The sequence below is a fragment of the Schistocerca serialis genome, chromosome 1 (assembly GCF_023864345.2).
Source record: "Schistocerca serialis cubense isolate TAMUIC-IGC-003099 chromosome 1, iqSchSeri2.2, whole genome shotgun sequence".
Taxonomy (NCBI): domain Eukaryota; kingdom Metazoa; phylum Arthropoda; class Insecta; order Orthoptera; family Acrididae; genus Schistocerca; species Schistocerca serialis.
This window is the reverse complement of record NC_064638.1, coordinates 138,035,866-138,062,577: the sequence shown is the minus strand read 5'-3', so window position 1 is coordinate 138,062,577 and position 26,712 is coordinate 138,035,866. Positions and strand designations below refer to the sequence as shown.

The following is a 26,712-nucleotide window of genomic DNA, read 5'->3' as shown; positions in this document are numbered from 1 at the left end:
AAAGTTCTCTTGCTGTCATACGAAATCGCACCCCAGACCGTAATTCCAGATGTAGGTCCAGCGTGTTCAGCACGCAGACAAGATGGGAGTAAGTCCCCAAGTGGCCTCCTCCCAACTAACACACACCCATCACAAAACACAACAGACCTCCACCCTGCCCTCTGATGAGCTCTCGCTTGACACCACTGAAGGTTGTAACAATGGAAAATTGTACTGAAATGCCGGCCGCGGTGGTCTAGCGGTTCAGGCGCTCAGTCCGGAACCGCGCGACTACTACGGTCGCAGGTTCGAATCCTGCCTTGGGCATGGTTGTGTGTGATGTCCTTAGGTTAGTTAGGTTTAAGTAGTTCTAAGTTCTAGGGGACTGATGACCACAGATGTTAAGTCCCATAGTGCTCAGAGCCATTTGAACTATTTTTTTTGTACTGAAATGCAGGAGGATCTGCGACGAATTGACGCATGGTGGAGGGAATGGCAATTGAATCTCAATGTAGACAAGTGTAATGTACTGCGAATACATAAAAAGAAAGATCCCTTATCATTTAGCTACAACATAGCAGGTCAGCAACTGGAAGCAGTTAATTCCATAAATTATCTGGGAGTAGGCATTAGGAGTGATATAAAATGGAATGATCATATAAAGTTGATCGTCGGTAAAGCAGATTCATTGGAAGAATCCTAAGGAAATGCAATCCGAAAACAAAGGAAGTAGGTTACAGTACACTTGTTCGCCCACTGCTTGAATATTGCTCACCAGTGTGGGATCCGTACCAGATAGGGTTGATAGAAGAGATAGAGGAGACCCAACGGAGAGCAGCGCGCTTCGTTACAGGATCATTCAGTAATCGCGAAAGCGTTACGGAGATGACAGAAAAGCTCCAGTGGAAGACTCTGCAGGAGAGACGCTCTGTAGCTCGGTACGGGCTTTTGTTGAAGTTTCGAGGACATACCTTCACCGAGGAGTCAAGCAGTATATTGCTCCCTCCTACGTATATCTCGCGAAGAAACCACGAGAATAAGATCAGAGAGATTAGAGCCCACACAGAGGCATACCAACAATTTTTCTTTCCACGAACAATTCGAGACTGGAATAGAAGGGAGAACCGATAGAGGTACTCAAAGTACCCTCCGCCACACACCGTGAGGTGGCTTGCGGAGTATGGATGTAGATGTAGATGTAGAAGCCGCAAATGGCGGTCGTTTCAAGTCAGTGGAATCTGGCGTCTGGCTCGGAGCTGTCTTTGAAGTAACCTATTCGTACAGTTGGTTGTGTCACTGTGGTGTCAGCTGCTACTCAGACTGCTGCTGCGGATGCAGGACGATTCGCCAAAGCCAGACGCCGAACACGATGTTCTTCCCTCTCGGTAGGACCACGTGGTCGTCCAGAGCCTGGTCTTGTTGCGACTGTACATTCTCGTGACCACCGTAGCCAGCAATCGTGTACAGCGGCTACATTTCTACCAAGTCTTTCTGAAATGTCACAGAAGGGACATCCAGCATCTCGTAGCCCTATTACACGCCCTCGTTCTAGTGAGGTGTTGACAATGGCGTCTCTGTCGCTCTAAAAACATTCTTGACAAATATCAACTCACCGCGTCCAATCTAAAAGGTAACTAACGCTCATGACCATTAGAGCGTGTACTTTATTTAAAGCAAACCTCACTTGTATCCTCATAGAAGCGCTACTACCAACACTCCTATGCGACTGGCGCGAAACTGGAGTAGAGATCATCTTTCGGATGAAGAAACAGGCCCACTAACTTTCGTTCATGTCACACAGCTTCTTGGTATTGCGACTTTTTTTTGCGTCAGTGTATTTTTGAGGTAATAATTTCAACTTTGTAACTATCCTCACACACAGCCTTGTGGCTCTAATGCGTTCTTTTCCATCAGATGTACCGGGTGATCAAGAAGTCAGTATAAATTTGAAAACTGAATAAATCACGGAATAATGTAGATAGAGAGGTACAAATGAACACACCTGCTTGGAATGACATGGGGTTTTATTAGACTCACAAAAATACAAAGTTCAAAAAATGTCCGACAGATGGCGCTTCATCTGATCAGAATAGCAATAATTAGCATAACAAAGTAAGACAAAGCAAAGATGATGTTCTTCACAGGAAATGCTCAATATGTCCACCTTCATTCCTCAACAATAGCTGTAGTCGAGGAATAATGTTGTGAACAGCACTGTAAAGCATGTCCGCAGTTATGGTGAGGCATTTGGCGTCGAATGTTGTCTTTCAGCATCCCTAGAGATGTCGGTCGATCACGATACACTTGCGACTTCAGGTAACCCCAAAGCCAATAATCGTACGGACTGAGTTCTGGGGACCTGGGAGACCAAACATGACGAAAGTTGCGGCTGAGCACAAATCATCACCAAACGACGCGAAAGATCTTGCATCCGTCTAGCAATATTGGGTGGAGCGCCATCCCGCATAAACATCGTACGTTCGAGCAGGTGTTTATCAGCTCGGCTGGGGATGATGCGATTCTGTAACACATCGGCGTACCTCTCACCCGTCACGGTAGCAGTCACTGACATTTTGGTGTCCAGCGCCATCTGTCGGACATTTTGTGAACTTTGTTTTTTTTTTTGTTCTAATAAAACCCTATGTCATTCCAAGCATAAGTGCCAATTTTTACCTCTCTATCTACATTATTCCGTGGTTTATTAAGTTTTCAAATGTATACTGACTATCTACATTATTCCGTGGTTTATTAAGTTCTCAAATTTATACTGACTTTTTGATCACCCAGTATTTAATACTGAGGGGTTTCAATTCGAACCGCATTCCCCCGGGATACGAGTCCGGTGTGGTATCGGTCAGATTACAGCGAGTGTCGATTATAGATCCCGGAGGGGGCGCGTGCAGGTGGTCGCGGCTCGGCGCGGCCACGTGAGCGATAGATAACACGGCCCCTCCAGGACGCCTCGGCCGCGACGCGCCAGCCGCAGTAGCCAGTTGCGCACAGACAGTGAATCAGTCGCCAACATGTCCAGCCCGCGAGCGCCCATCGTCTTCGGGTCTGTCGCCGCACGCCTGTTGCACAGCTTCAGCCCCGCATCCGCGGCCGGCAAGGTAAGGACGGCACGTGGAGTGCCGCTCACAAACGCTGCGCCCCCACTGAACCCACAAGAATCCAACTACAGAACTAATGCCGGCTGCGAGTCAGGGTGTTCTACAGCCCCCTTACTGTTATAACGCTCAGCGCTTCGGCACAACTGCTACGGATTACGATCACGCAAAATTCTACTCGTGCTATTCACACATCACTCCCCACAACCAAGGAAAGAGGTAACCAGGTTCTTTCTACATTTGTATCATGACGAAATGATGCGCCAGCATTGCTGATTTTGTTTCATTTAAAGCACGACCAGTTTCGGATCCATGCTTTCTTCAGTCGACTAGAATCTCATATCTTATGTTATACACCACTTAGCACAGAGTGTGACGTCAGTGGCGTGTATTTGTGTTGAGAAATAATTCAGTTTTCGACTCTGCGGCCCTCCTCCTGCAGCACGATTCAACACGAAAGCACACCCAAGGCAATCTCTTTACTTGAAAGCGAGAACAAACTTGAGATTTCACAGACTGTTGCCGCGTGATTGATCGATAATATGTGTGTGCGATTATAGTCGAGATGGCGATTACGTTTCATACTCCATATTTTGACAACTTACCTAGTCTTCTTCTTACGTTCAAATCAAAAGTCTTATGGGTGTCCGGATCAACTGCAGAAGACATCTAGAATATTTGTCCAAATATTGTTGACAAAAACAGAATCGTCCAAACTCGAAAACAGACCATCAAATGGTTCAAATGGCTCTGAGCACTATGGGACTTAACATCTGAGGTCATCAGTCGCCTAGAACTTACAACTACTTAAACCTAACTAATCTAAGGACATCACACACATCCATGCCCGAGGCAGGATTCGAACCTGCGAGCGTAGCGGTTGCGCGGTTCCAGACTGAAGCGCCTAGAACCGCTCGGCCACTCCGACCGGCGATAAAGTTAGTTATCTAGTAAGAATTAATGGAATATTAAAGAAGGAAGGATATTATAGGGTACTGATCAACAGCGCTGATCCATTTGGCAAGAGACTTACCGGTTGCGTCTAAGGTGCTGCAGTCATGGACTGTGCAGCTGGTCCCGGCGGAGGTTCGAGTCCTCCCTCGGGCATGGGTGTGTGTGTTTGTCCTTAGGATAATTTAGATTAAGTAGTGTGTAAGCTTAGGGCCTGATGACCTTAGCAGGTAAGTCCGGCACGGACCATCAAAGCACTATCTTTTGTAGGACATATGTTGGACACAGTGAATAGCGAGAGAGCTTAATTATGAACTGTTTCCAACCGTCTTACGGAAGCAAGTTCAGGACATATGTTGGACACAGTGAATAGCGAGAGAGCATAATTATGAACTGTTTCCAACCGTCTTACGGAAGCAAGTTCAAACATAAATTTTGCGATACTTTCTTGTCTAGCGTGCGTTTTCGGGAAGAATCGTGCAACGGAAGTTGATCTATAGAATCGGAAACTACAGTCCACCGCAGTGATATAGCATCTAAATCCTTTTATCATCTTTCAGCGGGTTATAACCAACAGCTGTAGGAAAAAAGACGCGCGGTCATCGTCACACAAACGGTCCTGTAGCGTGTAACATGGGAACGTAGCCATCTGATAACGGGCATAGGTGGCCGCAACCGATAACACCTTGAATAAAAAATGGTTATTGTCAAACAATAACTGATGGGATTTTAATTACGTTATCACATGGGATTAAAACGGTAACCGAAATTCGACAAATTGAATTTGTAAAGTTTCAAAAGGCTTTTGATATAATACTACACCAAACTAAAGGAAGCATATTCATACGAGGTAAAAAGCCACATTTTCGACAGGGTCGAAGACATCTTGATAATTAGAAAGCAGCGGGTTTTTCTGGATGGAGAGTGCTCCAGGGGCATGGGTTTAGTTTCGGGTGCGCTTCATGCAAGTGTGAATGTGCTATTACAGTTCATGTTACGCATTGTGTAGTAATAATGTGGAACCCTTCGCTAATATTCTATTGTTTATTGAAAGAACCAAACAAGCACAGAAAACGGGAGGGGAGATATGTTAAGGTATGAGTAGTGATGGTGGGTTTTTTATCTGTCGATAAATTAAATATATTATCAGCTTCGTAAACATTTGAAAAGGAGAGTATAGCGGTATGAAAAATATTTAGGTTTCTCGTAAAGAAGGAAAGGGGGGGGCGGGGTGCTACATACGGTGTCTCAGACTGCCGGTAAGTCAGTTCCACTCCGTCAACCATTGTTTATGGGGTAAAGAGGCTTGAACTGCATAATGTTTGTAGATTTATGTCTTTATATTAAACATAATCCCTTCAATATTGAATAGGATACTGGACTCTTATTCTGAAAGGCAAATCTTGGTCCAGTCACCCACATTTATAATCCCCTAAATTACTTCAGACGATTGCTGGGACAGTTCCTTAAACTAGACCATGGTCTATTACCTCCTTTACCCAACACTAACTTGTGTTCCGCATTACTGGCATTCGCGTGGACGGTGCATTAAACTCTGGTCTTCCTGAATGATTAATGAGTGACAACTGGAACAGTCTAGTCGCACAAATATCTGGGAGCAATGAGCCTATGAAGTGGAAAGATAACATACGATTAGCTACAGATAAAGCAAACGACAGGCTCCGATTATTGGTAGTTACCCAACCACGATGTTACTGCATTTGGCCTCGCGTGGCCGTAGCCGCAAACATGCGGTGACGTTACAGTAAACAAACAGAGTGGTGACTAAGGAAAACGCATCACTTTGTGAAAGATTTCTAGACGGTTGTGTGTATGCTGTTAAGCGTTTCAGCGTGTCATCGTGAAATATCAGGACAAAAATTCGCGATAAGCCTACCGAAGCGGCCTCTCTCCCAGGTGCAATAATATTGTGGTCGACTATTAACGGAGAACAGCGGCGTGGCCGCGAAATGGATTGCTTACAGAACATGGCGATTTGTTCTAGAATACCTCTCTAATGTGTGGGCTCCATATCAGGTTGGACTAACAATGAACAATGAACGTTTACAAATAAAGTAGACGCTAAAAATCACAGACTATTTCATTTAAGTATGTAACAGAAGTGCTACGAAACGTGAACTGGTAGACATTTAGCGAAAGACATCTAACATCCTTCGGAAAACTACTTGCAGAATTATAATACTAAGTTTTCAGACGTGAAATCCATAAACAGTTTTCCAACACCTACATGTCGCTGCCATTGACACTGTAAATATAAAATTACGCTAGTAGGGGTATGGAAGGGGAAAATACAGTAAGTGGTTAATTATCCTCCGCAACGTGCATGGATGTGATTTTCGGAATCTGGCTTTAGACAAATAAACAGCTTGGCATGTAATATTAACTGTCGCACCAACTTTCATACATATGGCGAAAATACCTAAAACAAAAGTGGTATCAGTAGTCTGGTTCCTTCACTCCCAAAAACGAAGTCAAATCAGTCACGTCGTTGCCATACACTATGCGATCAAAAGTATCCGGACACCTGGCTCAAAATAACTTACAAGTTCGTGGCGCTCTCCATCAGTAATGATGGAATTCATTATGGTGTTGGCCCATCCTTAGCCTTGATGATAGCTTCCATTCTCGCAGGCATACGTTCAATCAGGTGCTGGAAGGTTTCTTGTAGAATGGCAGCCCATTCTTCACGGAGTGCTGCACTGAGGAGAAGTATCGATGACGGTAGGTGAGGCCTGGCACGAAGTCGGCGTTCCAAAACATCCCAAAGGTTTTCTATAGGGTTCAGGACTATGTGCAGGCCAGTCAATTACAGGGATGTTATTGTCGTGTAACTACTCCGCCACAGGCCATGCATGATGAACATGTGCTCGATCCTGTTGAAAGATGCAATCGCCATCCCCGAATTGCTCTTGAACAGTGGGAATCAGAAAGTTCTTAAAATGTCAATGTAGGCCGGTGCTGTGATAGTGCCATGCAAACCACCGCCTCCGAATTTTTCTGGTAGCACTACACACGCTGGCAGACGACGTTCACTGGGCATTCGCCATACCCACACCCTGCCATCGGATCGCCACACTGTGTACCGTGATTCGTCACTCCACACAACGTTTTTCCGCTGTTCAGTCGTCCAATGTTTACGCTGATTTGGCATTTGCTGGCGTGATGTGTGGCTTACAAGCAGCTGCTCGACCATGAACTCCAAGTTTTCTCACCTCCCGCCTAACTGTCATAGTATCTGCGGTGGATCCTGATGCAGTTTGGAATTTTTGTGTGATGGTCTGGACAGATGTCTGCCCATTACACATTATGAGCCTCTCCAACTGTCGGCGATCTCTGTCGGTCAACAGACGAGGTCGGCCTGTTCGCTTTTGTTCTATACGTGTCCCTTCACGTTTCCACTTCACTATCACATCGGAAACAGTGGACCTAGGGATGTTTAGGAGTGTGGAAATCTCGCGTACAAACGTATGACACAAGTGACACCCAATCACCTAACCACGTTCAAAGTCAGTTGAGTTCCGCGGAGCGCCCCACTCTGCTCTCTCATGACGTCTAATGACTACTGAGGTCGCCGATATGAAGTACCTGGCAGTAGATGGCAGCAAAATGCACCTAATATGAAAAACGTATGTTTTTGGCGGTGTCCGTATACTTTTGATCACATAGTGTATGTTCTTGGGAACACGAAGCCGGCCGTGGTGGCCAAGCGGTTAAAGACGCTACAGTCTGGAACCGCGCGGCCGCTACGGTCGCAGGTTCGAATCCTGCCTCGGGCATGGATGTGTGTGATGTCCTTAGGTTAGTTAGGTTTAAGTAGTTCTAATTTCTAGGGACTGATGACCTTAGAAGTTAAGTCCCATAGTGCTCAGAGCCATTTTTTTGAACACGAAGTGAGATGATGCAGGTACAGCAACGCGAAAGGAAATGGACAACATTATTTTCTACGATAAGCTCTTTACAATTGTGTTTCCCCTACCAAATTTATGCCCCACAGAACAAAATGACTCTAAGCACTATGGGACTTAACATCTGAGGTCAACTGTCCCATAGTATTAGAACTACTTAAACCTAACTAACCTAAGGACAGCACACACATCCATGTCCGAGGCAGGATTCGAACCTGCGACCGTAGCAGCAGCGCAGTTCCGGACTGAAGCGCCTAGAACCGCTCGGCCACAGCGGCCGGCCCCCACAGAACACTTATAATTTATAATGCTGGACTATAGTTCTTGGAATTTGTAACAACCGCATTTAATAGGGTACAATGAAAGCATTTAGCCGGCCGATGTAGCCGGGCGGTTCTACGCGTTTCAGTCTGGGACCGCACGACCGCTACGGTCGCAGGTTCGAATCCTGCTTTGGGCATGGATGTGTGTGATGTCCTTAGCTTAGTTAGGTTTAAGCAGTTCTAAGTTCCAGGGAACTGATGACCTCAGATGTTAAGTCCCATAGTGCCCAGAGCGATTTGAATCATTTGAAAGCATTTAGGTGATGGGCACACCATGTCTTTTCGTTGTTAGTCATATGGAACACAAACGACAGTGAGCTTCGTTTTATTAAGTGAAGTTAAACATGAAATATATTCGCAATTCAGTCGTATAATGGAATGAAGTGACAACAGTGAAAAGTGGTGCCGGATCGGCACTCAAACTCGGATTTTCCGCTTTAGGCGAGCGGTCGCTTCGGCTATCCGCGCACGACTCACGGCCAGACCCAAATTTCCATATGTCGTCGTTCAAAAGTTGCAGACTGCACCTGTGATTCTCGTATAGGACGACATTTTAACTGAAAGCTGCCGTCTGGTGTCGGGGGATAAATACGATATTGCAGTGCCTGCGTTGTTACGAGGTACAATGCAATGTTCAAATGGTTCGAATGGCTCTAAGCACTATGGAACTTAACATCGGAGGTCATCAGCCCCCTAGACTTGGAACTACTTAAACCTAACCAGCCTAAGGACGTCACACACATCCATGCCCTAGGCAGGATTCGAACCTGCTACCTTAGCAGCAGCGCGGTTCCGGACTGAAGCGCCTAGAACCGCTCGACCACAGCGACCGGCACGATGCAATGCTTCTTCGGACATGCGTGGATATTTCATAGGTCGGACTAGAAAACGCGGAGCAAAACGCTTGTACAAGTGGTCGTACTCCGTTGCGCTTGTCGTCGGTTGAATGGTGCGCTACCCAGAAGTTTTACCGGAAATTTGTGTTGCCGAAATAAAAAAATAAAAAAATTCTTGCACACTTGTTCATTGCCACCTAGGAAGATCTGACTGAAATGCATTAAACCACTGTCTAAACGTATCACGTTTGTTATGATACACTATCTTTTACAACATCTTTTTTTTTGTTAAACATTTGCATTGCCTTTTTTAGAAGGCATCTTGTTGGTAAATCTTAAGATGAATTAGTGATTATAGTTCACTTACAAAACCGGTACCAGGTATTAAATTGTTGAAATGTAAGCCCAGCTTGCCATGAAGGGCAACAAAACGGGGCGTAGAATACCGTCGACTGTATTGTAAGGTTATCGCGGATGACCACCAAAGCGGTCCTGCTATAAAATAAAATGGCACCTCAGACCATAACTCCTACCTGTCGGGCCCTATGAAGAGCGACACTCAGACTGGTATTCCATCGCTGTCCGGCGCGTCTCCAGACATGTCTTCGGTCTGAATCTCACTGAATGAAGTAGAATTATCTCGAGAGATGAGTCCCACTTCAAAGTGACCCCCGATGACCGGTGAAGACGTGTCTTGAGACGTCCTGGATAGCGCTGGGATGCCAATCGGACTGTCGCCTGCCATACGGACCGACAACCGGGGGTGATGATTGCCATTTCTTTTCATTGCGGGACCCCGTTGGTGGTCATCCGCGGCACCCCTACGTCGACATGTTCTGTGCCCCGCCTTTTTGTCCTTCCTGGTAGGCTATCCTAGGCTTATATTTCAGCAAGACAATGCCCGCCCGCACACGGCGAGAGTTTCTACTGCTTGTCTTCGTGCTTGCCAACCCGCCAGGATAGCCGAGAGCATTAACGCGCTGCTTCCTGGACTCGGTGGTTAGACACTGGACTCGCATTCGGGTGGACGACGGTTCAGTCCCGCGTCCGGCCATCCAGATTTAGGTTTTCCGTGATTTCCCTAAATCGCTCCAGGCAAATGCCGGGATGGTTCTTTGAAAGGGCACGGCCGACTTCCTTCGCCATCCTTCCCTAATTCGATGAAACCGATGACCTCGCTGTCTGGTCTCCTTCCCCAAACAATCCAACCCAACATCCTGGACTCGGGTAGGCGCGCCGGTCCGGATCGAATCCGCCCGGCGGATTAACGACGACGGCCGGTGTGCCGGCCAGCCTGGATGTGGTTTTTAGGCGGTTTTCCACGTCCTACTAGGTGAATACCGGGCTGGTCCCCACATCCCACCTCAGTTACACGACTCGCAGACATTTGAAACACATTCACACTATTTCACGATTTACAGTAGACGCAGACAGCTGGGGTACACTAATTCCGTCCCGAGGGGTATGGGGTGGCGGCAGAAAGGGCATCCGGCCACCCCTTAAAAATTCACCATGCCAAATCCGTACTTAACCCTGCCGACCCTGCGCACAATGTGGGATAATGGCAGTAGCAAAAGAAAAAAGAACGAAAGAAAGAAAGTCTTCGTGCTTGCCAAACCCTCCCTTGGCCACCAAAGTCGCCCCATCTCTCCGCAACTGAAAACGTTTATAGCTTTATGGGCAGAGCCCTCAAACCAGCTCAGGATTTTGACGATCTAACGTGTCAATTGGGCAGAATTTGGCAAGTTATCCGTCTAGAGGACATCAAACAACTCTGTCAATCAATGCCAAACTGTATGATAGCTTTCATAAGAGCCACTGGTGGACCAACGTGTTATTGACTTTCTCAATTTGTGAAGCTCTTTCTCTTGAATAAATCATCCAATTTCTGAAATTGTAACGCCGGCCGCGGTGGACGAGCGGTTCTAGGCGCTTACGTCCGGAACCGCGCGACCGCTACGGTCGCAGGTTCGAATCCTGCCTCGGGCATGTATGTGATGATGATGATGAGCGTTTGGCGTCATTGGCCGGGAGGCCCCTCGCGGGGCAGGTCCGGCCGCCATATCGCAGGTCGTATTACATTCGGCGCCACATTGGGCGACCTGCACGCCGGATGGGGATGAAATGATGATGAACACAACACAACACCCAGTCCCTGAGCGGAGAAAATCTCCGACCCAGCCGGGAATCGAACCCGGGCCCAGAGGACGGCAATCCGTCACGCTGACCACTCAGCTACTGGGGCGGACAGGCATGTATGTGTATGATGTCCTTAGGTTAGTTAGGTTTAAGTAGTTCTAAGTTCTAGGGGACTCAGATGTTAAGTCCCATAGTGCTCAGAGCCATTTTTTAAATTGTACTCATTTGTTTGTCTGTACCTGTACGTCACTCTATCGATTTCCGCCTCATTAGAATAATTCCCTAGTGGTGCGTCTTTTTTTATCTTAAGAGTGTATTATAACCGCAAAGAAAAATATTGGTTAATCTCTTTGCCTTCGAAGTATTTTAGTATGCAAATACTTTCACTGAAACGATTACCTACACTGCGGCATTGGAGTTCATTAACAGGTCATTTGTGAAAAAACCGTGAATTTTTCTTCAATGCATTTGAACCAATGGGTGCACATAATACGGTAGCGAGTATTTGTATCTCTTAAAATGTGGACATCTTAGTTTGGGAATCGTTCTTCGATAAAAATCAGCAAGATTCTTTCCTGATCAAGCATTCAAATTCATAAAAAGACATTTGTGTAAAAGGTAAGCACAAAAATGTGGATGTATTTCAGTTATAACAATGCAGAACATCCAAATCCTTGCCTTTTTCATTTATAAATACGGTGTTTTACTACCATTAAAAAGGAAGGTCAACGTTTGCCGTAATATTGATGGTTTATTGATAGCAAAATCGATTTTCAAGCACATAGTGATCATCTTCAGTGCTGTGGTGCACAAATTAAACTCATAGACACTGGTATCAAGTTATCAGTAACAAAACTGAGAAGCGACCACAGTTTTGGTTACTCAGTTTTGGTTACTGATAACTTGATACCAGTGTCTATGAGTTTAATTTGTGCACCACAGCACTGAAGATGATCACTATGTGATTGAAAATCGATTTTGCTATCAATAAACCATCAATACATCAATATTACGGCCAACGCTGACCTTCCTTTTAATTTAACATATATGGTCGTTGTGCACACAGCACTCCATGGAATCGCCAATCAACAGTTTTTCTACCAGTCAGCAACGGGAGGATCATTTAGTGACAAACACAGAGCAAAGTACACGTTGGGGGAGAGTGGGGGGATTTCGTAGAACGCCTGGATGTTCGATTGTTTGTGAATATTTGAGTTATTTTAATTATTTGAAACAATAATCTGTTTCCCATTGTCCATTCGGTTGGAGCTTCCTGTTGCGTGAATAGTGATGAAATACTGCACGGCTAAAACCGCAGCATCACTGCTTCGGACGAACTGGGAGACGCTATGTGCTAATAGCATGCGTGTTGCTCTGGCGTCGGTGTGCACGCACTGTAGTCGTCGCTGCAGCTGGCGGTGGCCAGCTGACGAGGGACTTCATTTGCACCGTGGGTGCAGTACGAACGACAGCCGCGGTGCTTAGTCATCGCTTCAAGTACTTCCTTATGGCGTAGTTCGCGACGCAGTCTGCGTCATTGCGTCCTTTTACAACACATTCTGTCGCCGTGTGGCTAGGGCCTCCCGTCGGGTAGACCGTTCTCCTGGTGCAAGTCTTTCGAGTTGACGCCACTTCGGCGACTTGCGGATCGATGGGGATGAAATGATGATGATAAGGACAGCACAACACCCAGCCCCTGTGCGGAGAAAATCTCCGACCTCGCCGGGAATCGAACCCGGGCCATTAGGTTTGACATTCCGTCGCGCTGACCACTTTTTTTGTTTTATTCTTTTTTGTTTCTTTATTTTTTTATTTTATTTTTTTTATTTTTTTTCGTTTCCGCTTTTTTTAACTACAAAAAACCCTAAGTGCCACCACCACTTTCCATCCTATAACAAAAAAATCTGGTCCACTTCAGGCGTTGGCTCCTGACTAAACCTACCCCAGAGAGCTGCCTACTTACCAGGGGAAATATGGGAAATCAAGGTTAGGGCTATCCTTACAAACTAAACAAAATCTTACTTTTTCTGAATTTTATTTTTATTTTTATTGTTTTTATTTATTTTTTTTGTTTAGTTTTGTTGTGTAATTGATCAGAGGCCTTCTGCGCCCCGCTGGTAATATGTTGAGTCACGTCTTCTCGAAATTGATATGTTCCGTTCAATTGTTCAGAAATGTTCATTGGTTCAAACAGGAAACCTTCTCCTCTCTTGGCTTAGCACATTCCAGCTGCGAGGCGGGTCGTGGAAAGCACTCCCAAGGAAGTTCGAGAAAAATTGTCTGTATTTTGGGTGACGGACAACGACATAATGACGGTCATTGAGGTATGTCCAAAAATCGAGTACAGAGTCTACAGTTTGTCCAGATAGGTAGTGAATGGCATGTCCGCGAATCCAATTCACAGCATTGGTCTTTGTCCGGAAATAATAATGAAAGAGGAGTAATCCGATCCGGAATGTCCCGCGTTAGAAAAGCCACAATACGACGAATCAAGTGCCAAACCTCCGCCGCCGCTCCGCAAACAAACCGATGTTCATCACTGTCTGGCACTCCACACGTGGAACATAGAGGTGATTGGGCGAGGTGGATACGATGAAGGCGAAATTGGTTGATTTGCTTACCATTGACAGTTAGGTACCAGACAGATTGAACATTAGTGTCAAGGTAACAGGCGAACACCGCGCGCCATCATTACGCCAGTCAACCTGGGGGAACTTTTGTTCAATCGGGTTAGGTGGACGACCTAATTGGAGGACATTGTATACTGCCTTTGTCTTGAGTAAAAGCTATATTGGTAAGGTGTCCACTCAGCTACCAGGGGCGGACAACACATTCTGTCAAGTCGATTGTTCTACGTAAAGAGAAACGTAGATCGAAAGCCTTGGAGGCGGAACTGTTTTGCGAGTGCTGTGCGGTAGTCTGAGTTATAGAGTCGGATATATGCTCCTTAATAGAATAGTCTTAATGGAAATATTAAAACTAGGGCAGCCACAGCCAAAATAGTTGCACATATATGACCGACCAATTCATTCAGTCTAACCGGTATTTACGTACAGGTGTTGAAACTATTAAAATATAAAACCAAACGAAAAGTCCAACAGTCCGCTGAAGCTGTATTTATTTAAGTCAACCAGAGGCCCACACAATCGGTTTCGCAGCTTTTAAGTTGCATCTACTGATGTATATCTGTACAGAAAATTTTATAAATTAATACTTTGATAATGGGGAAATGAAGTTATTTGACGTAACTTGAAGTACTGAGTGAATAGACTTAAATAAGGAAGAAAATATTATGCGTCTAGTTACGAAACTACATGTTGATCACATACGGCCCACAAAGAACGAGCCTATACGTACTTAATAAACAAGATGTGTAATTTCATTCCAAAACAAGGTTACTTACAAATGCTATGGCATATGGTATATGGTTTTGTTACAGAATGCCGCAAAGTAACAGTAGGCGTGACTAGGTAAAGTTTTTATCAATTGAGGAAGGCTGAGTCCTTTGCCTAGCCACGCCATCCTGTTACCCTGCGGCTTTGGTAACAACACCCTATACCATATGACATAGCATTTGTAAGTAACCTTGTTTCGGTACGAAATTGCAAATCTTATTTATTAAATATCTACAAGCCCGTTCTTTGTAGGCTGTACGTGATCCACACCTAGTTTCCTAACTAGATGCGTAATATTTTCTTCCTTGTTTAAGTCAATTCACTTACCCAGTGCTTCAAGATCTCAGATAACTTAATTTCCTCATTATCACATTATTAACTTATAAAATTTTCTGTACAGATATACACCAGAAGATCCAACTTAAAAGTTGTGAAATAGGTTGTGTGGGTCTCTAAACAACTTATATAACAAGAGTACAACTGCAGGAGACTGTTGGACTTTTCATTCAGTTTTACATTTTAATACTTTTAACACCTGTCTGTAAATACCCTTCCTTCCTCCGACACAGAGTTAACTACATACGACTACAAAACACATAACATTAAACAGCTACGACAATTAATGCAACGCACCAACAGTAAACAAACTAAACAACCAAATAAAAAAGCAAGCCATGGAAAAACTAACAGTCATAACAAAGAGGCAGAAAAACCAAAAACAAAACAAAAAAATGTTCAAATGTGTGTGAAATCTTATGGGACTTAACTGCTAAGGTCATCAGTCCCTAAGCTTACACACTACTTTACCTAAATTATCCTAAGGACAAACACACACACCCATGCCCGAGGGAGGACTCGAACCTCCGCCGGGACCAGCCGCACAGTCCATGGCTGCAGCGCCATAGACCGCTCGGCTAATCCCGCGCGGCACAGAAAAACTAGTAGGTGACAAAGACACAGGACAAAACAGGAAAATAATATTTTACCAAAAACAGAGCTCGGCAGATACCAATCTACAGTAACAAAAATGTCTACAGAATGTTGAAAATATAACAAAAACAATATCTGCAAACAGCGTATCGCACGAACAATACACCATCGAAATTCCCCAGAATAACAAGAAGCCAATTTACAATGTTGGCGTCCATTAGCTAACTTGCGGTTGATGTTGGCTATGTCTATTCCTCAAACACGCAGTTTTAAGCTATTGATCTATACAAAAAACAGTAATACCGCAGAAGAAGGTGACAAATGAGGTTACGACGCTACGTAATAAAGTACTAAACATTTGTTTGTATTCTAGACAGTCACATTTATAATTTGATAACTATCATCATCGGTTTCAGTGATACATTGGCCATCGGTGAATTCTACAGTAGGAAAACAAAATCTAAATTATAAACAATATCAGGTGTAAATCCAAGCATAATGCAATATAATCATTATTTTAATTTAATTCACCGAGCTTCTTATGCAAGGTGTTTTACAATTCCCATTACTGTCTTCTAAGGGTTGTACATTGGCCGGTCGGAGTGGCCGTGCGGTTCTAGGCGCTGCAGTCTGGAACCGTGAGACTGCTACGGTCGCAGGTTCGAATCCTGCCTCGGGCATGGATGTGTGTGATGTCCTTAGGTTAGTTAGGTTTAAGTAGTTCTAAGTTCTAGGGGACTGATGACCTCAGAAGTTGAGTCCCATAGTGCTCAGTGCCATTTGAACCATTTTGTACAAGGGACTTAATAGAGAAGGTTTTCATAGGGAACCCAAGTCCGAAAATGCAACGTTTTAATAGAAAATAAGTCTGAATATCGGTTCCTCTTAAATCTCTCGCTTCACGGTATGCACAAAGCGGTGACAAAGGGTTGTAGCCAGTGGGCTCTACACGGGCAAAGTTGCGGCCGCTCGTCGTTGGGTACTCTTCCAGGTGACGTAGGACATTGCCTTCAAAGTCGAGAGCATGGAGCGTCTGTGGAGCACCAAAGTCAACCCTCCTAGTTGCGAGGTTAGCAGCTGTGTGTGTGTGTGTGTGTGTGTGTGTGTGTGTGTGTGTGTGTGTGTGTGTGTTGGAGGAGATAAAAAGAAGTACTTTATGTGACATGATTGTTGTTTTAGAGATGTTGTTTACATTAATGCACAACAGGCATCTGTGCACTAATGACTGTCTAACACAGTCAAAACAATCAAATGTTTCATGAATAATGGCTGCAGATTAAGCAAAACAGGCAACTAGCTATGCTGTAGTCTCTGCGCTTTTCTCGTACATCTAACCTTTCATCTCCCCCAACAGAACGAAATCTATACGTATTTAGCAACATATCTAAAACAATACCACGACATGGCACTTTGAACAACGTCTCTGAACATCACCAGCGTCAAAACATTCAGGACACCAAGTGGGGAAATGAGCACCTGTGACATTTTTGATATAGTCCCCCCCCCCCCCCCCCCCCAAAAAAAAGTCAAGGGGCGTAATGTCTGGAGAGGGGAGTAATGTCCGGATCGGTGGATTAGAAGGAACGGTCCAACACCCTGGCCACACCGCTCTCCAGACATTACGACCCTTGACTTTTTTTGGGGGGGCTATATCAAGGACAGAGTCTTCGTCACACCAGTTGCTGACATCGACGAACAGAAAGCCAGGATACAAGCTGCTGTGGGTACTGTGTCAGAACACATGTTACGAAACTCCTGGCGGGAACTGGAATATCGCCTCGACATTCTCCGAGCTACCAAGGGAGAGCACGTTGAGGTTTACTAAAGTAAGTGGTCTTAAAAAAAAATAAAAGAAATAAAAATAAAAAAACTAGTAACACTAACCTATGTAACGGCATCAAATGTAACTTATTATGTCAGACTGTTATTCTGTTATAAATTTTTATAATCAGGGCAAGACTTTGTGCTCACACTGTGCTTTCTTCGTCAAATGTCACCTATGACCGAATATACAGAATATTCACGTACGACGCGAATGTTGTGTCCATCGTCGCGTTGTAACTTGAAACTAGTCTGCGTTAGTAACTGATTTAGATTCTGAAATAAACGTGCTGGTGCTACCCACTCATCACCACAACTAACACATTTTCTTATTACCTATTGTTCCATTCAGAATTTGGCCACTGCACACAACAGAAATACCAACGTGCAGTATTTCTGATTATATTTCTTAAATAATGGTCGCCTAATCATGGGAGAAGTTATATGAAGCAGAGTTTATTAATGGAAGTCGATTTAACAATTATCAAACTTTTTTCAAATTAACAAAACAACGTGATATCTTAACGCCATGATCTTCTTGAAAGCAGTGAAAAACTACCGTGAAAGACAAACTAGTTATGCGGGACTCTGAAATCGGTACAAAGACTGAAGGAATAACAAAATCAGCTCTCCTCTTCTGACCAGCTCACATTTTCAAATTAACAAGAGAAATAAGGAAAATGAACTCTGCATCTAAGACGCACAAAGAACCAGCTAAATGTGAGCTGCTCGGGAGGGAGGCCATGCGCAGGATTGGATGGACAGGAATTTTGTGGAGATTGTACGAAATTTATCAGGTTTGAAGGAGGAACAAAGAGGATGGGATTCTTGTTGACATCCATGCTGAATAGGTACTTGTCACATATCTACATTTACGTCTACGTCTACATCTACATCTATATAATTATTCTGTACTTCGCAATTAAGTGTCTGGCTGAGGGATCATCGAACCACCTTCAAGCTACCTCTCTGCCGTTCCAGTCTCGAACAGTGCGCGGGAGAAACGAACACTTAAATCTTTTCGTGCGAGCTCTGATTATTCGTATTTTATTATGATGATCATCCCTCCCTATGTAAGTGGGCACCAACAAAATATTTTCACACACTGAGGAGAAAGTTTCTGACTGAAATTTCATGAGAAGGTCCCACGGCAACGAAAAAGTCTTTATTTAAATGATTGCCACCCCTACCGGCGTATCATATCCTTGACACTCTCTCCCCATAATACAAAACGACCTGCCGTTCTTCGAACTTTTTCGATGTCAATCTGATTTGATGTGTAACCCATGCCTCGTAGTAATTCCCCAGGAGAGAACGGAGAAGAGTACTTTTGGCAGTTTCTTTAGTAGCCATGTTGCATCTTCTAATCTGCCAATAAATCGCAGGCTTTGGTTCCCTTTCCCCACTACATTATCTATGAGATCGTTCAAAGTTATTCGTAATTGTAATCCCTAAGAATTTAGTAGAATTCACAGCCTTTAGATTTGTGTGATTCATCGTGTAGTCAACGTTCAGTGGATTCCTTTCAGTACCCATGTGACAAAAGGCCTTGCAGCAGAGGTGACACCGGTTACCGTCTAATCACCGAAGTTAATTGCTGTCGGGTTAGGCTAGCAGTTTGATGGGTAACCGTCCAGTTTGCCGAGCACTTTTGGCAAGCTGGGTGCACTCAAACCTTGTGAGGTCAATTGAGGAGCTACTTGACTGGGAAGCAGCGACTCCGGTCAGGAAAACTGACAACGGCCAGGAGAGCCGGTGCTGACCACATCCCCTTGATCATCCAGTGACGCTTGTGAGCTGGGGATGACGCGGCGATCGGTCGGTACCATTGGGTCTCTTTGGACGGAGTTTAGTTTTTAGTACCCACTGAATGAATTCATACTTTTCATTATTTACAGTCAGTTGCAGTCCTTGCACCATACAGATATCTCGTATAAATCATTTGCAATTGGTTTTAATCATCTGATAACTTTATAAAGGGGCAAATGACTGCATCATCTACAAACAATCTAAGAGGGCTGCTCAGATTGTCTAGCTAAATCTTTTATATAAATTAGGAAAAGCAGAGGGCCTATAAAACTTCATAGGGAAACACCAGATATTACATCTGTTTCACTCGATGAGTTTCCGTCAATTACTACTTTCTGATAGGAAATCACGAAACATGTCACTCTATTGAGACGGTGCTCCGTAAGCATGCAACTTCATTAGAACTTGCTTGTGCGGAACGGTTCAAAAGCCTTCAGGAAATCTAAAAATATAGAGTCAATTTGATATCCCCTGTCAATAAGCACTCATCACTTCGTAAGAAGTAAAGAGCTAGTTGTGCTTCACAAGATAATATTTTCTGTGTTGGCTGTTTGTCAATAAATCGTTTTCGTCGAGCTAATTCATTATGTTCGAACACAAATGATATCCTCTAAGATGACGCTACCTGTATTATAAGAAACTGACACTGTTTTGTACCTGTTAAAAAAGTTCAAAAATAAATTCATTGTACTAACTGCGTTTTCAAATTATCAATAAATACCATGTCTTGTTTTCTACACTTAGACAATCTACCACATCCGATACATAATTTTTCAGTTATCTTTTTTTTTCGATATCTGTCTTCTGTTTATTTATGGAAATTTGTGTCTTGCTTCGAGGTGGAAAACCTTATAACAACGTCTCACTACCTTACACAAAAAAAGGACGCTTTAAGTTTAGTTTTAGGTTGACGAAGACACCAAAAGAGATGGAGCATGAAGTAGGATTGGTGAAGGTTGCAGCAGGAAATCAGCCGTGGTCTTTTCAGACGAATTATCCCAGCATTCGCCTTAAGCTGTGTAAGGAAACAGACGTAGTTATGAAACACCTATCCTCCCAACTGCAAGTCCACTATTCTAACCCAACTCTGTCATTTAATCGGGTTGTCTGTATAAAACAGAACCGACCAAAAGAATGACTAGAACTTGTTGGCCTGGGGAAGTTATCAAAGATTATGTTCCGACTTAGTGTACAAGCTTCTAGTCAACCACTGAGAGCGTACGTCGAGATCGTATTCTCACCAATCGTGCTATTATGTCTAGAAGAGGATACATCGTAGCTCAGACTGAACGCCACCTTCCTTCGAAGAAGCATCAGCGTGAAAAATAAATAAAAATTCTTTCGATCATTGTTGTCAAATTTCGAGTTCGAATTTTTGTTTTAATTTCGTAATCTGATTTGTCTTGTGGAGTTTCGCGTCCCGGCCTTCGCTTTACAAACAGGGACAAACCACAAAACTTCTCAGCCGGAACAGTTACTTGTTATTCTTACGTGTTTGTTTTCCTTAATTTCTGTTCTGTAGTATTTTATGCAAGTCTATAAAGTTTCCCTTAGATTCCTCCACAGGATCAAAAGGTAGAAATGAGGATTAAGGTTAAGCAATCCGTCGACGACGAGTGATTACAGGCGGAGTACAAGTTCGGGTAGGGCAAAGATGAGGAAGGAAAAGGAAGGAAACAGCCCGGCACCAGCACTGCTCGATATGGAGAAGCCACGGAAAATTTAAATCAGAATATTTGGAGTGGATTTCAGCCTAGCTCGTCCACTTCTCCAAAAAACTCTATTATTCAGTTTCTGTGTGCTTCGCGTCTTCTGGTTAGAGATGAACTATTTCTTGTGTTACGATATTCTTAGGAAGAGGCCAGTGAAATTTTGAAAAATTTTGTTTCATTAAATGGTATTGCAGGCTTTTACGAGATCTTCCAAAACCACACATTGCGCAAATTTCTCGATTATTTCTTTTAGTTGGGTTACTGTTAGAGTTCAGTGTCTGTTCTCGGAGTGCCGGTTTAATATGCATTCATTGTGGAGACTTCGGTCAACTGGCACCTCTAAATCGAGAACTTATCACTCACACTAATAGTAAGCTTTTGTTTGGGTTTTTATGTGTTACTCGCGATGTGAGTGATGTGCTTTGTTTGACCATGAAGAGATGTCGTCTGGGCAACAATGCGCTGACGATCGAGACAAAAGCAGGGGACTGCTCGACGGTTGTATCCGCGGCAACCGTTAGTTCATCATCTATCGGCAGCACTCGCAGCGTAGTCACAAAATGTCTCCATACAGATCTCTAGCGAAACTGAGCTTTTCGTCGCGATCTGCCGTGGCTCAAATCCTTATCAGCAGCCATTGGCGACTTCAGAATCGGCATCCGTTATCTCAGGTACGCTTAGATACTATACTTGCGTAACGGCATTTTGTCTTTAGATGTGTGCTCTTCAGTAGAACTGACCAAGCTGTGCGCGAGAAGTGTACTTCGTGGAAGCGGTAGCGAGAATGAGGGCTTGCACTTACGTGAACTCCTCGTATTCAGCTCATTTGTATCTTTAAGAAAATTGCATCAGTGTATTTTCAACATCAAGTATTAATGAACGTAGCAAATGATATTGTCCCAAAGCAATTGCATCTGTATACGATCTTTACTTCTGATTTAGTAATATTTTCTATACTTGTCTGTTTAAGAATTCTCGCTCCAATCAGAATTTTCAAAAATGTTAGATCCTAGTTCAAGGTCTCCTGGTGGTCTTCATTCCTTTGTGAATCCTTCTACCACAATCTTAGTGAATCTGTTTTGTAATTTCATTATACGACCAATCTACTTAGTTCTCTTAGTTCGTTTTAGTTTTGCTACAATTTCAGGTTGTCATTTGTCATAAAATGTTTTCCTTTTTAAGAAATCACCGGGTCCCGCATCTTATTCAGTTGAAAGCCGCCATCACGATGAACGAGATCTTCCACCAAACATCTTTCCATCGATTCCTTGATAACTGAATCTCAGAAGGATCTCGTCGAGGCCAAGATTTCCGTGGAAGAATAATCCATGGAATGTCCAGTGGAGATACAGTGGTTGGCTATGGTTGCCTTACTGAACTGCGAAAGGCGAGTGTGGCGATCACGCTCAGTGCAGCTTTCATACTCTTTCCGCATTGTCTGACCAATGTAGGCTTTGCCACACTGCCATGGTAGTCTGTAGACTCCAGCCTTCCGCAATCCCATTCCGTCCTTTGCAGAATCGAGAAGAGCACAAGTATTTATAAGTGGGTGGAAGATTACTTTGACACGATGTGTCCATAAGATTTCCGGCAAATGGAAGGAACGTCCTGAAATTGAACCGCTCCATCTCCTCTTGCTCTTGTGTGTGGTCACGTTTCTTCCTCCTTAAAGCTGTGCAGATAGTTTCAGCTCATTTGCAAGGCTGTATCCATCAGACATACTGTACCCAGTGCACCGTCTTTCGAAGGACGTCTGTAGTTTGTGAAGGGTGGTGACAGCTAGACGCCTACAAATACAGGTCTGTATGTGTAGACGGAATGCTCCAATGAACCATCCACTTTCCGACAAACCAAGACATCAAGAAACAGAATACAATCACCCTTCTCCAACTCCACCGTAAATTTCATATTCTCGTGGACCGAATTCAGGTGCTCCAGAAAACGTCACAATTCTTCTTGACCGTGAGGCTACACAGCAAAAGTATCATCTATATATCCAAAGAAAACTTCCGATTTCAGTTCTGCCGAATCAAATGTCCTCTCCTCAAAGTGTTCCCTAAAGAAGTTTGCGTCTCCTTGTTAACTGTGTTTGCACTTTTGTTGTGCCACACGTTCCGTAACGCGTCTCCCATTTACAATAGTGGAGAGACGGAACCATCTGTTGTGGAGTGATCAACAACGAGACTGGAAGACTGTATGCTTGACAGATAATTCTTTCCATGTTCCTCTAGAGCAGAAATGGGCACACTTCCTTATTTGTGCGTCAGTTCCAGAGTTCTTAGCTATGCGAGGGCCATGTAGCCAGAATCAGAAGTCCATAGGGGCACCTAAGCCCAGACGATGCCGAAAAGAATAGTCAAGGTTTTGTTTTTCACAGAGGCAGCTAGATTACAGGAGGAGTAGTAGTGATGGGGATGGCAACTGGGTTGACGTGTGCCTTACTAAAGGAGCAAAGTATAGTTCAAGAAGGATTGAAGATTAGGATCTAACGTCCGTCGACGACGCGGTCATTAAAGACAGACTACAAGCTCGTATTGGGGAAGAATGGCCAAATTTTAACCGCTGTTCTTCTGGATACTATTCCTGTGTCTTAAATCTACGTGTCCTCGCTCGGTAGCTAGCTTCAAAATTTACACTTCAAGGGGAAGGGTGGTGAAGCTGGCCGCAGCTACTGCCACCGTGTCAGACTCATCAGCACTGTTGGTTTTTCATTTTACTCGTCTTCATTACTCTGTTATTGACTACCAATAAACAATGGTTCAGAAAAAACGTTCGTGAGTTCGTGTAATAAAAATGAGTTTTTACGAATATAGGGTAAGAACCGCAAAAAAGTACTGAAAAACTAACGTGCTTAGACCCAATGGCTGGAGATCAGAAACTTTATTCCACCACCCCTCCTTCCCTTTGTTGGAAAGGCAAAAGGAAAATTGCCAATAGCGCGTCACCCACTGATATTTACACGAGTCCGTTGGTAATTACCATAGAGTAATTGTTATATTTTTAACGCAAAACAATTCAAAAACTGAAGGTTGGTTTGCGGGCGCTAGAGATATGCACGTTAATCTACCTAGTACGACTTTGTTATTCCTCGCTTTTGCCGGAGAAATACTTTACTTCTGCTTCTGATTCCATGAGACAAAAGGGAGACGAAAGATCCCAAATAAACTAGTTCTTAGTCACTTGACGGAGTTATTGCAGAATATGAATTGTCGTAAACATGGACAGTAAGTTGCCGAACTGGATTTTCTTTTATTGTAAGAGCGCTTGTTAAAAATATGGCTTTATCTGAAAATTTGGAATTCAGGAGCGCCTTTCACGAAGGAACGGACGCATCAGTGTCAAAACACGCAACGTGCTGAGAACGAGGAAGTAGCGGAAACGGCAGTGACGTAGCTCTTAGGACTCCGCTGGCCTCAACTTCCTGCAAATAGCTGTGTCTCAATGAGAGCGTGTATGCACCACGCGAAGTGTTTTAAACGGCCAAGGTAATATTTCGAAATTATAGGTTATTTCAGATAAATAATGTCGCAGTATCGATTCCCGGTGACTGCCTCTGAAGTTTTCTAAAGGGAAAATGTGGAATGTAGCTTGCGTAAATAGAGCAGGGAAACAGAAATGCACTATGCCGAAGTACCGTGTGTGAATGAAAATCTTACAGCTACGAGGAAGTCATACACAATTTACTCCTTTTTTTATGGGGAGGTGAAGGTTGATGCCATTCTTATTAACAATAGCCAATCCGTACATTTACATCTACGCTATGTGGGTCATTATGAAACTTGTGGCATAACGTATCTCTTATTGTACCATATACGTAGTTTCTTTGGCAAGAACCACTGAATAAAGAGTTCAGAGGTGCAATATTTTGTAATGCTTTACACCGCGAAATGAGTAGTACTGCAATCCAAAGTGAAATTAAGCCAGAAACATGAGTGACAAATGCAAGAATGCCGGGAAAATACGTTTAAAGACGTCACATACAGATATAAGTGGAAATCAGACAAAAAATGCTACCATTATTAGTTGCGAAGACAGAGTTGAATACCTTTAATAATTGTGAAGCAGTTACAGACACTGAAGCCCCACAAATGAAGAAAATAAATGAGTGACTACGAAAATAGTCACACCACCTGGAGCATATAATTAAAAATGGTAGACATTACTGAAAAATTGCCCAGTCGCGCACTGATGGTTCCATAAAAATTTAATTATGTACGTAGACAGGTCATACAGTCTGGGAATCGAAGATCTCGACGATTTTTGTCTGCTAACGACATTTGTACTGGTAAGATATCGGTTCACCAATTCCAAGACTTTCGAGAATGTTTTGATTTTAGGTTTGGAGTCAATAATTGGCAACCAATGCTGTACAATCGCAATAAAGTCATGAGATGGTCAATTGACTATTTTATTAGAACATGTTACTCGTTTCGGGATTACACCCATCTTCAGACATGTTCTAGTAAAAGAGTCAATTGAACATCTCATGACTTTATTGCGATTGTACAGCATTGGTTGCCAATTATTAACATCAAAATGATCGTAGGCCTCAGACGGGATTTTATGTCCTGTATACCAGTTTGGAGTCAGATAACAAATAACAATAGAAATTTTTTCTGTGAAGTAATTATAGATTAACAATTCCCTTTTTTTCCTTTACTTATACTGTGAGACCATACTTCTTGCCAACTTTCATGATCCTACGTCAAGAGGAAGTACTTTATACGTTTTAACAAGTAAGCTTGGGAGCATTAAACTATGCGACATAAATCGCCGTATCTTTCGGTTGCATTGGCTTAGAAGCATAAAATTTTTGCGCCACCAAAGACTGTAGACGTCAGTGTGCAACATAACTTTCAAATTGAAGGCCGACCCGTTCCTGAGAAATGGCATCTTAATAGAGGGAACGCCAGACAGACTGTCGGATAACGAATGAGACAATTTTTTTCCAGGTGATATAACTGCAAATTAACGACATCGGTTTTTTTCCTTTGCTTGTACAGTGAAACCCTGCTTCTTGCGAAATTTTATAATTCTAGACCAACGGAAAGTACCCTATAGGTTTTGATCAGTGAGTTTGCGAGTGTCAAAATATGTGGCATCAATGGCCGTATATCTTGATTGCCTTCACTTAGACACTTATGTTTATACACCGCCAAGGGACCATAGCCCTTAGTACGTGACAAATTTCAACTTGGCATGTCTAACTGTTCCTGAGAAAAAGGGGCCTTAAGTGTAGTACTGTACACTCATTTGGTCCAAGGGATTTTTAATTCGCCGGTCTGTACATACGGATTTTTAATGTATCGTAATTTTTTTGCCAATTAAAGCAGAAGTGACTGTTTATCAAAATAACACATCTTATTCATCCATAAATACACACATAGTTTCTACACAGCCGTCCTCTCTCACTTTCTCTCACTCTTCCCCAATCCACACACACACACACACACACACATTAGCGCGCACGGCTAGAGCGTGATACTGGACCCACCTCATAAACTTGTTGCTGTTGTGCTAACAGGCTAATCTGTATGGTAGCCCGAGGTCTAGGTTAGGTTGGAAGGTGATAATCTGGTTTCGAGTTGGCGAAGCCAACAAATGTGAATGCCATATAAAGGTTATAGTAACATACTGATCTGTAGAATAGTCTAATGACTACGTTTAACGTAATATTTTCAGCCAAATTCGAAAACCCTGTCTTAGATAATGGGCGAATATTTTGATCAATATTATGTACATAAATCGCACATGAAATACGAAAAATGCGAGCGGAGTCCACCA

The 26,712-nt window shown here is 43.5% G+C and overlaps 1 protein-coding gene across 1 annotated transcript in view; it reads left to right on the top strand.

Moving 5' to 3' along the window:
- The first annotated feature begins 2,975 nt into the window (after positions 1-2,975).
- LOC126464270 (uncharacterized) overlaps positions 2,976-26,712 on the top strand; it is a 181,272-nt gene continuing 157,535 nt past the window's right edge. The window contains exon 1 of the mRNA XM_050096222.1: positions 2,976-3,089. Within this exon, the coding sequence (XP_049952179.1) occupies positions 3,003-3,089 (87 nt within the window). The 5' untranslated portion in view covers positions 2,976-3,002. The remainder of the gene's footprint in view (positions 3,090-26,712) is intronic.